This window comes from Peromyscus leucopus, chromosome 18 (assembly GCF_004664715.2).
Source record: "Peromyscus leucopus breed LL Stock chromosome 18, UCI_PerLeu_2.1, whole genome shotgun sequence".
Lineage (NCBI taxonomy): Eukaryota > Metazoa > Chordata > Mammalia > Rodentia > Cricetidae > Peromyscus > Peromyscus leucopus.
In genome coordinates this window covers 35,894,352-35,908,500 of record NC_051078.1, presented here as the reverse complement: position 1 = coordinate 35,908,500, position 14,149 = coordinate 35,894,352, and the positions used below count along the sequence as shown (strand labels likewise).

The window sequence follows — 14,149 nt, the reverse complement described above, 5'->3', positions numbered from 1 at the left end:
AGAGAGCTGCTATCTCAGAAAATAAATGAATATATCATTAAATACATGTTTGACTTCATCAAAATCAAAAACTGCTACACAAAGGACACCATGAAGAAAGTGAATAGATGGTCTATATAGGACGGCAAAAAAAGCTTTCCAGATCACCTCTGTGTAAGGTTCTAGTATCCATGGTGTATGTAAAGAATTCTCACAGCCCGACAACAGAAAACCAACCTCGTTTTCCGAGGGGAAAACACACGAGCAGACATTCCTTCAAAGAAGGAACGCGAAGGGTCAGCCCGTACGTGGGAAGATTCTCTGTATCTTTAGTCATTTAGATGGATGCAAACCAAAGCAACCACGAGACACCACTTCACATCCACTACACAGCTGTCACCAAAAGGATAAACAGTCCCAAGTGCCGGTGAGGACGGGGAGATGATGCAGGGCTGAGGAATGCCCAGTGACAGTGGCTGCTGTGGAGGAGAACAGTTTGCCATTTCCTCAGAGGTCAAGACAGAGTGGTGGTATGATCCAGAAATTTTACTCTTCCCTCTGCACGCAAGTGAATTGAAACGATGTTTACATGAAATCTTGAACATGAACGTTCACAGCAGAATTATTATTCATAGCAGCAAAAGAGTTGATACCGCGCAATGCCCCGCGATTGATGAACACATGAACAAAATACAGCATACCCATAGTCCCGTATTCTCCAGCCTTAATAAGGAATGAAGTTCCCATACGCACTTCAACATGGCTAGATCTTGGAAACATTAAACTACTCAAAAGAAGACGGACACAGAAGCCCTATTTTTTTTTTCCCTTTTTGTATGAAATGTACGAAGTGAAAAAAAAAAATCCATAAAGGCAAAATAAATAGGCAGTCGCTGAATGCTAAGACTCGGGAAAACAGGGGAGAGCCCGCTTCCTTGAGTTCTTGTTAAGAGTGATGAAAAGCTCTACATCCGTGTTAGTGCTTGTACAACGTATTGACTATGCTGAAAACCACTGTGTTATGCCCTACAGAGCTGAAAATGACAAGTTCTTTGGGAATAGTTACCTCAAAAAGAGAACAGAGCTGTTACGACGGTCGCTCCGGAACAAACCCGAAAGGCAAATGTGGATGTTTGCAGAAGAACTTTGCACACTGGCTGTATTTCTTTTCTAGTTTCAGTCTTGCAACTGACTATTTTTAAAAACAGTATCTTTGACGGAAGCTGGTGCTTTAGCTACCTGTGGCCGCTGTTTCCTGGCCACATTCAGAGGATCACAGATTTCTTAACGGCTCTGTCAGAGCCGCCAAGCGAATGCAGCTTTCAAGTAAGTGACTTGCTTCTACCTTAACCTTTCATAGGAGCATGCTTTAGGAAAAAAAAAAATGCAGATCACATTTTACAGAACGCACGACGAAACAGGCGATTTTCTAGTATGAGGAGCAGCCTCTGAATAAAGTAATTCAACAACGAGAAACCGTGGAAGAAAATACGCCCTGGCAACTAGCTTCTTGTGCTCCAATCCGAGGCTCATTTATCTTAAACAAGTCAACTTCTGTAACGCCCTCTGCACTGTATAGAACACTGAGTGACAGTCACCCAGCGCTGTCAAGGAAGAGGGAACAGGGTGGGAAATGAGAGCCAGACTGAATTAGGAAGGGGGAGGGGTCGTAAGAGAATGCAAAGTAGTCAGTAGCAGAGAATTTTCCTTTAAAGCAAGCAAAGGCTATGTGAGCGCATTGAGCGAGTGTCATTGAGGTGAAAAGTACTTAGTAAAGCACCACGTTCTCAGAGAGTTTACCTGGCCCCCCACTCATTATAAAGACTCATCTAAATCCTAAAAGACTTTGGGTAAGACCCTACAAAACCTGCCTTCAGCCTCACGTCAAACTGCTTTACACAGGAATCGCTTACAAAATGAGTTCTATTCATTTTCTCTCTCTCTCTCTCTTTCTTGTGTAGCATAGGAAGACTTAGCAGCATGGAGAAAGGTAGATGCATGTCGTTAATTCCACTATTACCTCCTGAGATTGTGAAAATTACATGGCTGTTAAGAAACTGAAATTGAGATCTTCCTTTTCTTCCCTCAAAGATTACATCATAAGCAGCTATTTTAAGTATTCATGGGAAGGATAAAAAAAAAAAAAATCCCCTTGATGGCATCACTATTCTGAGGTGGAACTTCTGGTATTTGGGGGCCTCTTGGGGAGTCTTATCTTGTGCCCTGTGAAAAGGATAGACTGTACGTGTGACATCAGATGACGAAAACCACACTTAGCAGAGCCATCGGGCACACGAGGGAGCTGAGTGGCCACTAGCAGCTGTCCCCAGAACTGAGTGAGCTCGGTGGCCAGGCACTAGTTTGGCTTGAAAGACATTGCCAGTTAGCTGTCCGCTGAGGCACTTTCTTAGACAGAGCGCTATAGGAAATGAGAGGCGGGAAATGTAGCAATATGTATCCACTTTTTAAAACCGGGCTTGTGCTTTATATTTGCGGTTGGAGAAACTGGAAGGGATAGAGGCAGCATCACATCCCGAAGCCATGAGGTCTCAGATACACTGAAACAGGCAGCGTACAGTCAAGAGCCTCTAACTCTGTGGCCACTGCCTGCATGTGGATCTCAAGTCAGATGATGTGTACACACCGGCCCAGTTCACCTGTATGAGTTAGTCAGACAACTTATCTGTAGACAGAATCATTTTTACCTTAGTAATCAGAAATAATTTTTAAATCCATTGGAAGCATAAATAATAATAATAATAATAATAATAATAATAATAATAACAATAATAATAATCAGTTCTCTGCGATGAAGGGAGTAGTAATGTGGGACACCCTCCTAAATCAGCAGTAATATGGTCTTATCTAAATGCCTCTTCAAAGGGCATTGCATTTTTTAGTTCAATGGTGTTATTTGTATTTTTACAGAAGAGGGAAAATCAAACCCCCAGTGATACTAAAATGAGGAAGCTATCGAAATTATTTTTGTAAAAATATAAGACATTTAAACGCATTTATCTTTATAAAACATGTTGAAGTTCTATCTTTAGAAGCAAATTCTTAAGGTTTTTTTTTTTTCCTTCTGTTTGTTTTTTTGGACTGGGTCCACAGCATGTAGCTCTGGCAGGATCAAAGCTTGCTAGGCCTCGACTGACCTTAACTTGTGTTCCCCCACCTCCGCCTCCCAGAATGATGGGGTGTCAGATTGTACACAGCACACTCAACCTCTTTATTACTCTTGTTCTTTAGAGATAGAGGCTCACGATGTACCCCAGGCTGCTCCTGAATAGCGTTATTCATTCGGTCCCCCTGCCTCAGCGCCCCAAGAAGCCGAGACCACAGCATAAGCCACCGTGTCTGGCTTCAAGTAGCCTTGAAAAAGCAATGGAAAAAAAAAAAAGAAAAGAAAAAAAGAAGAGAGGAAGGGGGAAAGGAGAGGGGAGAGAGAGAGACAGCGAGAGAGACAGACTGAGACTGGAATATACCTCAGCTGGTCGAGCACTGTGGCAGTGGCCAGACTCTGTCTTCAAACCCTAGTACCACAAAACAAAACAACCCCTTCACGGGCTGGAGAGATGGCTCACTGGTTAAAGAGCACTGACTGCTCTTCCAGAGGACCCGGGTTCAAATCCCAGCACCCACATCTACTCACAACTGTCAGTAACTTTCAAGATCTGACACCCTCACACAGACATACATGCAGGCAAGACACCAATGCACATAAAATAATAAAAATAAATAAATAAATAAAACTCTTCACAGACACAAATGTTAAATGTGTCAGAACCAGTCAGACGTGATACCAATTCAAATTAAAAATTAAAAAATATAGACAGATGTTGGCTAATACAAAAGTACAGAATTCTGAAGTGAGCCAGGCATGGCGGCTCTGACCTATGATCTCAGCACTTGGAAGGCTGAGGCAGGAGGGTTGCTTTGAGTTAGAGGCAAGCCTGGCTACATAGTAAGTGGAAATAATAATTTGCATTCTTTCAACACAACTTATTTTCTAATACAATTGATTTGGTTACAGATATTGGTTTTCTACAACTTAGAGAGGTAAAAGAACTCAGTGATAATCACACTCACTATCAACCCAGAAAGCTTCACTAGCTAGGATACTTAGCAAGTAGGGTTCTCCTCCTCCATTGAAGAGTTTTTCTTCACAATTTTTTTCCAGCAGAGACAATCTGGCTAGTTAAACAGAGGATGAGCAAAAAAATAAATAAATAAATAAAATAAAAAAAAAAATCCTTCTGGGAATGAGGTTTCCCAGTTGGACGCTATCTGGGACTCTCCAGTCCACAGCTGCAAACAGAAGTACTCCAGATCTCTGGCCTCAGAAAGGAGAGACCTGCTTTGTTCTGTTTAATTCTCTATGAAGTAGAAGAGCATCTCACAATTCCTTAAGAGCCCAACATTTAAAGTGCTCCAACTCACAAAAAAACAAAAACCCATGGTATTGAGAATGAGAATACTATACAATGAGAATAATTAACTCCTTTCAATTTGGCTTTAAAAAAAAAGACTGAGTGTATTGGGGCTGGAGCGGCAACTCAGGTGTTAAGAGCTCTGGCTGCTTTTCCAGAGGACCCGGGTTTCATTCCCAGCACCCACAGGAAAGGCTCATAACCATCTGTAACTCCAGTCTCAGGGGTCCAACACTTCCTTCTGGCCTCTGTGTGTACATGGTACACAGACATACATACAGGTAAAACACTCATACACATACAAATAAATAGGTAGGTAGGTAGACAGACAGACAGAATTTTACAGATTGAGTGGAAGGGGGGTTATAGTTTTTCACTTACAGTTTTTTGTTTTTTTTGTTTTGGTGGAATTTTTTTTTTCATTTGTTTTGTTCATTGCTTTATATTAAGTTGTCTGGATGAACTTGGATGAACTTGGGTGGGGATCATTTATGTGGATGAGGGCAATGTCCAGTGGTTACACCATTGAGGAATACGATTCCCCTTACCCTTGCAACCTTTACCTGCCCATAGGTTCCTTCAGGATGGGGGGGGGCGGTGCTTTACAAGCCCTTTCCCTATCCATGCTGGAATGTTATTGGCCCAGTCTTGTGCAGGTCCTGTGCAGACAGCCACTGCTGCTGTGAGGCCATGCATCTGCCATGTCACATCCAGAACACAGCATTTTACACTGTTCCTTCCTGTACGCCAACTATCTCTCTCTTTTTTTTTTTGTAGAGGGGGAGGAGTCGAGACAGGGTTTCTCTGTGTAGCCCTGGCTGTCTTGGATCTCACTTTGTAGCCCAGGCTGGCCTTGAACTCACAGAGATCCACCTGCCTCTGCCTCCCGAGGGCTGGGATTAAAGGCGTGCGCCACCACCGCTGGTTGGAACCGGCGTTTTAAGTGCACAGATAGAAAGGGTTTGCGTGCAACCCATGAGTCTCTTACGTTCTTCTCCATCCCTCCTTGCTGGATACTTACTTGTGGCAGGTGTGGAAAACTGTGTCCAGTCTTCTGTATTCCCTTATCCTCAAAACAACCTGGCATTACCACAAATCCAGGCCAACTCTATCCTGAAGAACTGAGCGTGCGTGTGTGCTTGTGTTCGCGTGCGTGTGTGTGTGTGTGTGTGTGGTGTGTGTGTGTGTGTGTGTGTACACATATGTACCTATGCATACCTGCACACAAGCACATGCATGCTGCAAGTGTGGTGCTCGGAGGACAACGTGTAGGAGTTGGTTCTCTCCTTCTGCCCTGTGGGTTTCAGAGATCAGATTCAGGCCACAGTCTGGGCGGGCATCATCCTCACCCACTGACCCATCTCGCCAGCTTCCAAAAAGTTGTGGAAGGGCACACTGGCCCGCGACACACCAGCATCATTTAGAGATCACTCTGAGCTGGTTTGGGCCAAGTGGATCCCTCAAAAAATCTGCCCTCCAGGTCTTACAAACATGGGTTAGGTTGGGAACTCAGGAGTCAGACTACTGGAGTTCAAGTCATTCTATCAGCCAGTTCTTGAAGTCTGGACATTTGGACAAATTATTTAAGCCCTCCGGGCCTTGGTTTAATCCATTCTGAAAGTGGGTAATGCTAATTATTCCTGCCTTCTAGTAAGGTTTCTGTGTGAACCAAGTTAATTAATATTTATATGGTGCCTAGAACAACACACGGCACATTGTAGAAGCTGTACAATGTAATCACTACTATTATTATTATCCACCATCATCCATGGCAGATCCACATTGCAGCAATTCTCTCCGAGACACTCGGGTATGAACGAATACAGCCTTTACGGAAAGCAAGTTGGTCGTGCGGCATTCACTAAAGAACTGTGGGGAACTCATGCCCACTTCACATGCAGAGCTACCTCCCAGCCTTCTTGGCCGTTTTAAATAAATGGCTAAGGTCCTCAATGTCCTGCTAAACATATATCAACGGAAGGGGAAAAGCGTGTATTTACTGATAACCTATTATATTGTAGTTGGGGAAATTCAAAGAAGCGGCAGCCACTGTTTCCTGCAAGAGTTTATAATCTAGTGGAGAGAGAGATACGCATTTTGGTTCTCACGCAGAGTGCAGAAGCTTAGCCTTTCCTTCAGAAATTTGCATTGGCTCCATTCACGCTTTCTCCCAAGTGTCAGTCAAGGGCTGGTCTTGGCAAATTAATGAAGGAGGCAAAGTCTGTCTCTGGCCCCTTTCCTCTCTGCCTAACACATTCCTTTCAGTTCCTCCAGGAAGTCCATTCCTCCTCCATTCCGTCTCCAGCTGTAGGATTAAGCTGATATGCATAATCTCCCCTGTTAGGGTTTCCACTCATCACGTCAGGTGTATTTCTGTCAGGAGCTCAGGAACCCGGCACATCACTAGAGCTGAAGAACAGATCTCTACGAGAAGCATTTCAGGCTGAAGCTAGATGCAAAGAACAGTCTCGGATTCGAACCAACTTTCCTTCTGTATCTGAAATGGCTTTTCCCTCTCTGCCTATCCACACAGCCCACGCTGTCTAAGACCAGCTGTTTTAGTTAGTGTTCTGGTACAGCCTGAAGATTAAAACTACACAGCGGTCTGCTTCCTTGCCGTCTCCCTGTCTGTATTATTAGGTGAGGACTGGAACTCCCCTCAACCTATTTTGTCCATCCTGACAGAATGCTTCAAGCTAGCCTGTTGTTAGAATTCCTCTCTTGTCATGCAGAAGTTCGTTCCTTCAGACGCTAATCCTTTTCTATAAGGAGGACATACTTTCTCTTAATCAGTTTTTCTTCCCATTTGGTCTTAAGAGGCCACACGGCTTCTTCCCACTCTCTAGGTGATTTGTTAGAGCTAAACAGAGACTTGTGACTGCCACGGTCGTCACGGCCATCAAGTGTGCATTCTTGGCTCACAGGCTCTCTTCTTTCCACACCTGCTTTTTTAAGGTTCTACGATGGTATGACACGATGTTCATTTTCTACTAGAATTCAAAGTGGCACAGTAATGACAATAAAACCATGTGTATGTAAGTTATCACAGGCCGGGCGGTGATATCACATGCCTTTAATTCCAGCACTCGGGAGGCAGAGGCAGGCAGGAGAATCTCTGTGAGTTCGAGACCAGCCTGGTCTACAGAGTGAGATCCAGGACAGGCACCAAAACTACATGGAGAAACCTTGTCTCAAAAAACAAAAACAAACTAATTAATAATAATAATAAGTTATCACAGACAAGAAAATTACTCCATTTTTGAAATTCAACAATGTCTTCATATGAAGTTATAAAACACGTCTCCCATTAACTTACATGATTGTTTTCTGTAGGATCTGAATAAAAGACTCCAATGGTGGTTGTACCTTTCTCGGAAATGGTAGGAAGCTGATTTTTGTCGCATACTCCCTAAAGAACTTAGCATATGTTGAGTCTCGTGAAACACTAGCCCTTTTGAAATGGTGAAAGTCCGTGGGGGACATCATCACTAGGTCACCAAGGGCATGGCTACTGGGGAGAAATCATTAGAACAATCTTTACTCTAAGATGGCTTTGGCGGTCCCTAAGCCAAGTGAAGCTCCATCTCCGGACTGTTCATGCTCATTCATTTATCTGTGCTATGTACATTAGGGCAAGAAATAAGAAATGTGCTCTTTGCTCTTCTTGTTTCATGCCAGGAGTTTCTGACATTGGTGAGAGGGGACAGAACCCTCTGACAGTCCAGAAAGAACTGTGGATTGTGACTCGCTGTCTGCAGTTGAACAGAGTCCAAAGTGCAAAGACACAGGCCTTGAGATTGCTTCAGTTTTCTTAAGGACCCCAAAAGTTTTTTAAAGGTCACCCAAGCCAATCTTCCATCTAATATTTAAATATTCTATAACATCTCTGGGCTGGAGAGGTGGCTCAGTGGTTAAAAGTGGTTAAAAGTGCTGCTCTTGCAGAGGACCCAAATTTGGTTCCCAGCTCCTTATTTAGAGGTTCATAAGTGCCTGTTAGCTCCAGCGTCAGGGGACCTGACACCCTCTTCTGGAGTCTGCAGGTACCAGCACTCACATGTGTACATACCCATGTACAGACACACAGATTAATTTATATATTTATATATATATATATATAATAAAATCAATCTATTTTTTAAAATCTACATTTAAAAATCTACATCTAAATAAATGGTTGTTCAATCACAAGCGCTTAATACTATCGTAACCAGGTTCCCACCATCCCACCATCTCTTGCTATGACCAATGACAATGTCAACCACGTGACAGTTGACCACTGGAAGTCAAAATGAACCAAGGAAAAAGAAAAACAGAACGTTGCTCTCCCAGGCCAATCTTCTGACAATGAATCGGAAAGGCAATCGTGACTGATTTGGGGCCCCGCCTAAATTCTTACGTGTACAGCCTCAAGTGGGAAAAGATGATACTTTCCTTTTCCTGTCCATCTGATTTTAATATACAATTATTGTAACAGAATGGCACAGCTCAATGAACACACTGGTCCAGTAAGTCCTCCAATGACTTGTTTCACAAGTTACACAAGTACCTTTCTATGAGGAATGTGCTAAAAACGAGTAGAAAACAGGCTAATTTTAGTGGTAAATAGAATTGTATGTAATTATAAAAACTTCGGCTGGGAGGAAGTAGCACATGCCTTCAATCCCAGCACTCAGGAGGCAGAAGCAGGCAGGTGGATCTCTGTGAGTTCGAGGCCAGCCTGGTCTACAATGAGCTCCAGGACAGCCAAAGCTACACAGAGAAACCCTGTCTCGAGGAATGGGGGGGAATTCTTTGGACATTGACAGATAAATGTATTCTTAACATTAACAGAGGCATCTCTGAAACTCCTACAATATTCAGATACCTCCGGTAATTAGAAGTTGTGGTTTTGTGGTCAAGATTCATTCCTCATTTTCTAATTAGACAACCAGACAGCGGTGTTAGATGACCTCTTGAGTACATAACTCCATTTTCTCACTCTTTGCCTAGTTCCTGTTTATGTACCAAATAGGAGTTATGTTTAACTTGTTACTAAGGTTTCCTTTTTCTGTTTGTTCTCCAAGGAAGACCCAGTTTTACTTGCGAATTTTTCACGAGCATCAAATAGTGGGTGATCTTTCAAGCTTGAACAGCAATAGTCGTATCGCTGAGGAAGGATTTCTTGTTTCAAACTGTCTGGGTAATGATTTACAGCTATTTTTGGTAATTCTCAAAATGACAGCTCCTTGAATTTTTCTATGTGCAGAAAAATTTGCTGTCCCAGCATCCTCAGACCCTGGGAGGTCCATTTCAGTCTTTGGCTGATGGGAACAAAGGAATGTTCTGGATAGAACAGAACTGTCAATGTTATCCTGTGATACACGTGAATGTTTGATGAGGTTACCACCAAGTGTCTGCGACCTCCTGAGGCCTAGAATTTGTGGGACAGAATAACCTGTGAGTTAGGTGAAATTATATATAGGGTTTGGACATCCCAAGACTAAACCTGATAAACTGACTCTTAGCAACAGCTGAGTTTTTGTAAGGAAAATTAACAGTACCTTTCAATATCATCTTTATATAACCCTTGATAAGTGGATGCTAAAACAGTTCGAAAGGACACAAACAAGGAATAAAAATAATTACCTTTTAAAACCACAAATGTGCCCCAGGCAGTGGTGGCTCACACCTTTAATCCCAGGACTCGGAGGCAGAAGCAGGCCTCTGTGAGTTCGAGGCCGGCTTGGGCTACAGAGTGAGATCCAGGATAGGCTCCAAAACTACACAGAGAAACCCTGTCTCAAATAAATAAAAAATAAAACCACAAATGTTACCAGAAAATACAGGTGGTGTCACTGGCTGGTGGGAGACATAAGCAGGGAGCAGGGGCGACAAAACAATACAAGAGAAGGGAAAGAAAACGTATATCATAGGCAAGAAGAAGAAAGTAGAAAGAATTTTTCTTGAAGGTGAAGAGAAGTATAACAAATACACTTCCCAGTTATTTCTTTACTTAAAAAATCTTCACTGTGTCTGCACTGTCTCCAGGGTAAATTCCAGACTCTTGGAGCTGATGTTTGATGAATGCCATGATCTGGACCAAGCCTAGGCCTCTAATACATACTCTGGCTCCTTTACGGACTGTTCTTTGGACATCCCTTCGCAATTCTCATCGTCTTCTCTTCCATCCAGGATGAAAAATCCTGTGTAGCCTTCAAGACCCAGCTTCCAAGGCCACACTGCCTCATAGATCTCCCTTACACTTTAGTTTACAATGTTTACCTGTCCTGGGACGTGTCTTCCTCTCAGCTTGTTAGAAATGCAGCCCATCCATCAAGGCCAGATCGAACCCCATGCCTTTCATCATGTCCTCCACATCTGTCAACCTCTAACCAATTCTAAATCTTTTGAATTCCAACATTGCCTTCATTCTTTTGCATGTATTTATTGTCTTGTTTATTCCTGCATAAATCTCTTTGTTCCGACTGTACTATATCCTTCCCTTATAAAAATTTATTTTTACTTTTAATTACATGTATAAGTGTGCATGCACACATCCATGGGCACACGCACACACGAGAGCGCATGCACCTGCAGAGGCGAGAAGTGTGGATCCCTCTGGAGCTGGAGTTCCAGGCAGCTGTGGGCTTCCTGATACGGATGCTGGGAATTGAACTTGGGTTGTGTCTCCTCTTGAAAAGCAGTCTATGCTCCTAACCACTATCTCATCAACCACCCAAATCCTTTATTGTTTATTATTATTATTATTATTATTATTATTATTATTATTATTATTATTATTAATGTGTTGCCTGTATGTGCACCACGTGCAGTGTCTGTTGCCCACAGAGGCCACAAGGTGTTAGCTCCCTGGGATTGGAGTTAGAGATGGTTGCGAGCCACCACGTAGGTGCTGGGAATCAAACCTCTAGAAGAGCAGCCAATGCTCTGAAGCACTGAGCCATCTCTCCAGCCACCACCAACTCCTTTCTTAAAGGAAAGAAATGCTGTGGCTCCAGAAATGGTCCTGCAGTTAAAAGTGCCTTTGGCTTTTCCAGAGGACCCGGGTTCAGTTCCCAGGACCCAGGCAGGAAGCTCACAACTGCCTGTAACTTCCGCTCTAGGACTCCAGCGCCCTCTTCTGGCCTCTGAGGGCACTGAACACATGTGACATATATTCGCATACACACATAAGTAAAAATAAACAGGAAGGAGACGCTTTGTGTACCAAACTCAGTGTGCCGTAGTGATGGTCCCTTCTAGATCATCAATAAATATTCATTAGCTGATTGACATGATTTGTCACCTTCATGCTGAATTATTTTAAATACTCAAGAGAAACTTGCAGATTCGTATTGATGGACCCCATTTAGAGCTGCTTTACAAAGTTTCTTATCTGTGGTCACTGTATCCTCATCCAGAGATGCACTTTGGTACTGGACTCCATGGTGATTCTAACTAGGTGACACTAATGTTATCAATGAAACAAGGGCCAAAAATATTTGCTTAAGAATTCTACTAAAGCGTTCTTCTCTGAGAAACACACTGTTTTAGATGACCCCCAAGAATTCAGTTGTGGGGTCAAAAGAGAAGCCCAGTCATTATGATAAAAAAAATGTATTCAACGTCTTAGCAATATTTATTAGGCCCTTTGATCAATTTTACTTCTAGGAAATACATTTAAGAGAAGTAAAAAGTCATACAGGGCCCGATAAATGGTTCAGTGGTTAGCGAGGCACACACTCTACCTACCACAAAGCTACATGCTCTTGACATGTTTGTCGAGAAAGGCCTTCACTGCATTTTAAGACACTAGAAATATGTGTGTGTGTGTGTGTGTGTGTGTGTACATATTCAAATGTTGATATTAATGTCTTTTGAAAAGATTACAAATTTCTAAATTTTCTACCGTAAAGATGCATTATTTTGTGCTAAGAATTTTTTTAAAAAACTAAGGATATATCTAAATACTTACCCAATACCACAGAATTTCTCATTAGGTTCATAGATTCTAGAGTCAAGAAAAAGTATTCTTTCTTCTTTTCTGTTCTTTTTTCTTTTCTTTCTTTCTTTTTTTTTTTTTTTCTTTTTTTTTTCTTTTTTTTTTTTTGAATTAACCACAAGACGGACTAAAAGAATGCTCCCTCATGCTAGCTAACTTCTTCAAGAAAGTGAATTAATGTCTTCCGACTAAAAGGGCTGGTGGAGGGAAGGGGGAATTTCTTCCTTAGCGACGTGGCGGGTGCTCACAGCTCTCACTGTCGTTTGTAGGTGCACGGGAAGTGTATGTGTAAACACAACACAGCCGGCAGCCACTGTGAGCACTGTGCTCCCTCGTACAACGACCGGCCCTGGGAGGCGGCCGACGGCCGAACCGGGGCTCCGAACGAGTGCAGAAGTGAGTATCAACCTCCACGACTCAAAAGCCTTCTTTGTAGACTCCCCTTATCTGTGAATGCCTCGTTATCTCCTGACACACAATACAGAGTGGTGGGTGACAGAAGCGAGGCACAGACATACCCATATCGCCGCCCGGCACGACTAATCGGAAACAAGTTGGTTTGTAAAGCGGCCAATAGGGCCGAGAGGCCAAGAATGTGCTGTTTGCTTGGATCCTTGCAGGATCTAAATGCTGTCCCTGAGAACCTGACATGATACAAACATGTGTAGACACAGGAGCGACCGAAGTCGACAGTGTCCAACAGCTCTCCCAGCTGTGATAGGAATGATAACCATGAGAACAGCTCTTTTAAATTCAGTGCACAAAGCGGGTGTGCGCACCAATCCACACTCGGAGCAGACAGCGGATCTGAGTCGAGCCAGCCGGCTACCAAGTGAGTCCAGAAAGCAAAGCTACACAGAGAAAAGTCGAAAAAAAAAAAAAAAAAAAAAAAAGACAAAAAACCAGTGAGCGATCAATCAGTAAGATTAAATGTCTTGCCAGAGTTAGAGAATGAAGGGATGAGGACTCGATCCCAAGTCTTCAGGGTCCTATTAGCTACTGTCCTCACTGATGGATCAGACCTGCAATTAAACCAGGAAGTCGAGAACGGGATTGTTTTACTGGGACTAATTTTGGGTTTGCATTTGGAGATTAGATAAGGGAAGACAGAACATGGGAAAATGAACCATTTTTCTATTTTCAGTTTAAATGTTCAGAGTCTCATCCAGTGGTAGCGGGTAATCATTCAAGCGGTCAGATGCTCTGAGAAACACGTGCTCACAGAAATGTGTCCAGTCCCAAGCCTGTTTAAGGAGGATTTGTAACTCTTGTGTCTGCTCATGTTTGTACCACGTCAGGGTCTCGGGGACAGCATTTGGGTCCCCCAAAGTGTCCAAGCAAATAGTACATTCTTGCCCGCTCAGTCCCCATTGCCTGCTTTGAAACTGTCTGTACCGTGAATAAATTTCCGAGAAGTCTCTCCCCGTACACAATCCGGAATCAGAACGGATTTGTTTCTAAGAAATGTAAAGGATTTCCTCTTAGCATAAATATCAAATTACCTTATGCCTTTTAAAGATATGAGTCTGGGAAAAATATCATGACACATAGAGGAAACCATGAAAAAAAATGCACTAGCATTTTCAAATACAGTTGACTTCCGGGGTGGGGGTAAGGGGATATCTGGATTCTTATCCTAAATCACTTATCAAGTGAATCTAAAGAATGTCTCCTAAATTCCTAGAGTGCCATTGTGGTCCTTCCCATGGAAACTCACTGCATATCTAAATACACATGGACACAGAGACATGTCACGTGG

General features: G+C 42.9%; 1 protein-coding gene across 2 annotated transcripts in view; it reads left to right on the top strand.

The window, feature by feature from the left end:
* The window catches only part of Ntn4 (netrin 4), a 106,246-nt gene that overhangs the window by 53,538 nt on the left and 38,559 nt on the right, over nucleotides 1-14,149 (top strand). For both annotated transcript variants that reach the window (XM_028880244.2, XM_028880242.2), the window contains exon 4: nucleotides 12,660-12,786. In XM_028880244.2, coding sequence (XP_028736077.1) covers nucleotides 12,660-12,786 — 127 coding nt within the window. The remainder of the gene's footprint in view (nucleotides 1-12,659; nucleotides 12,787-14,149) is intronic.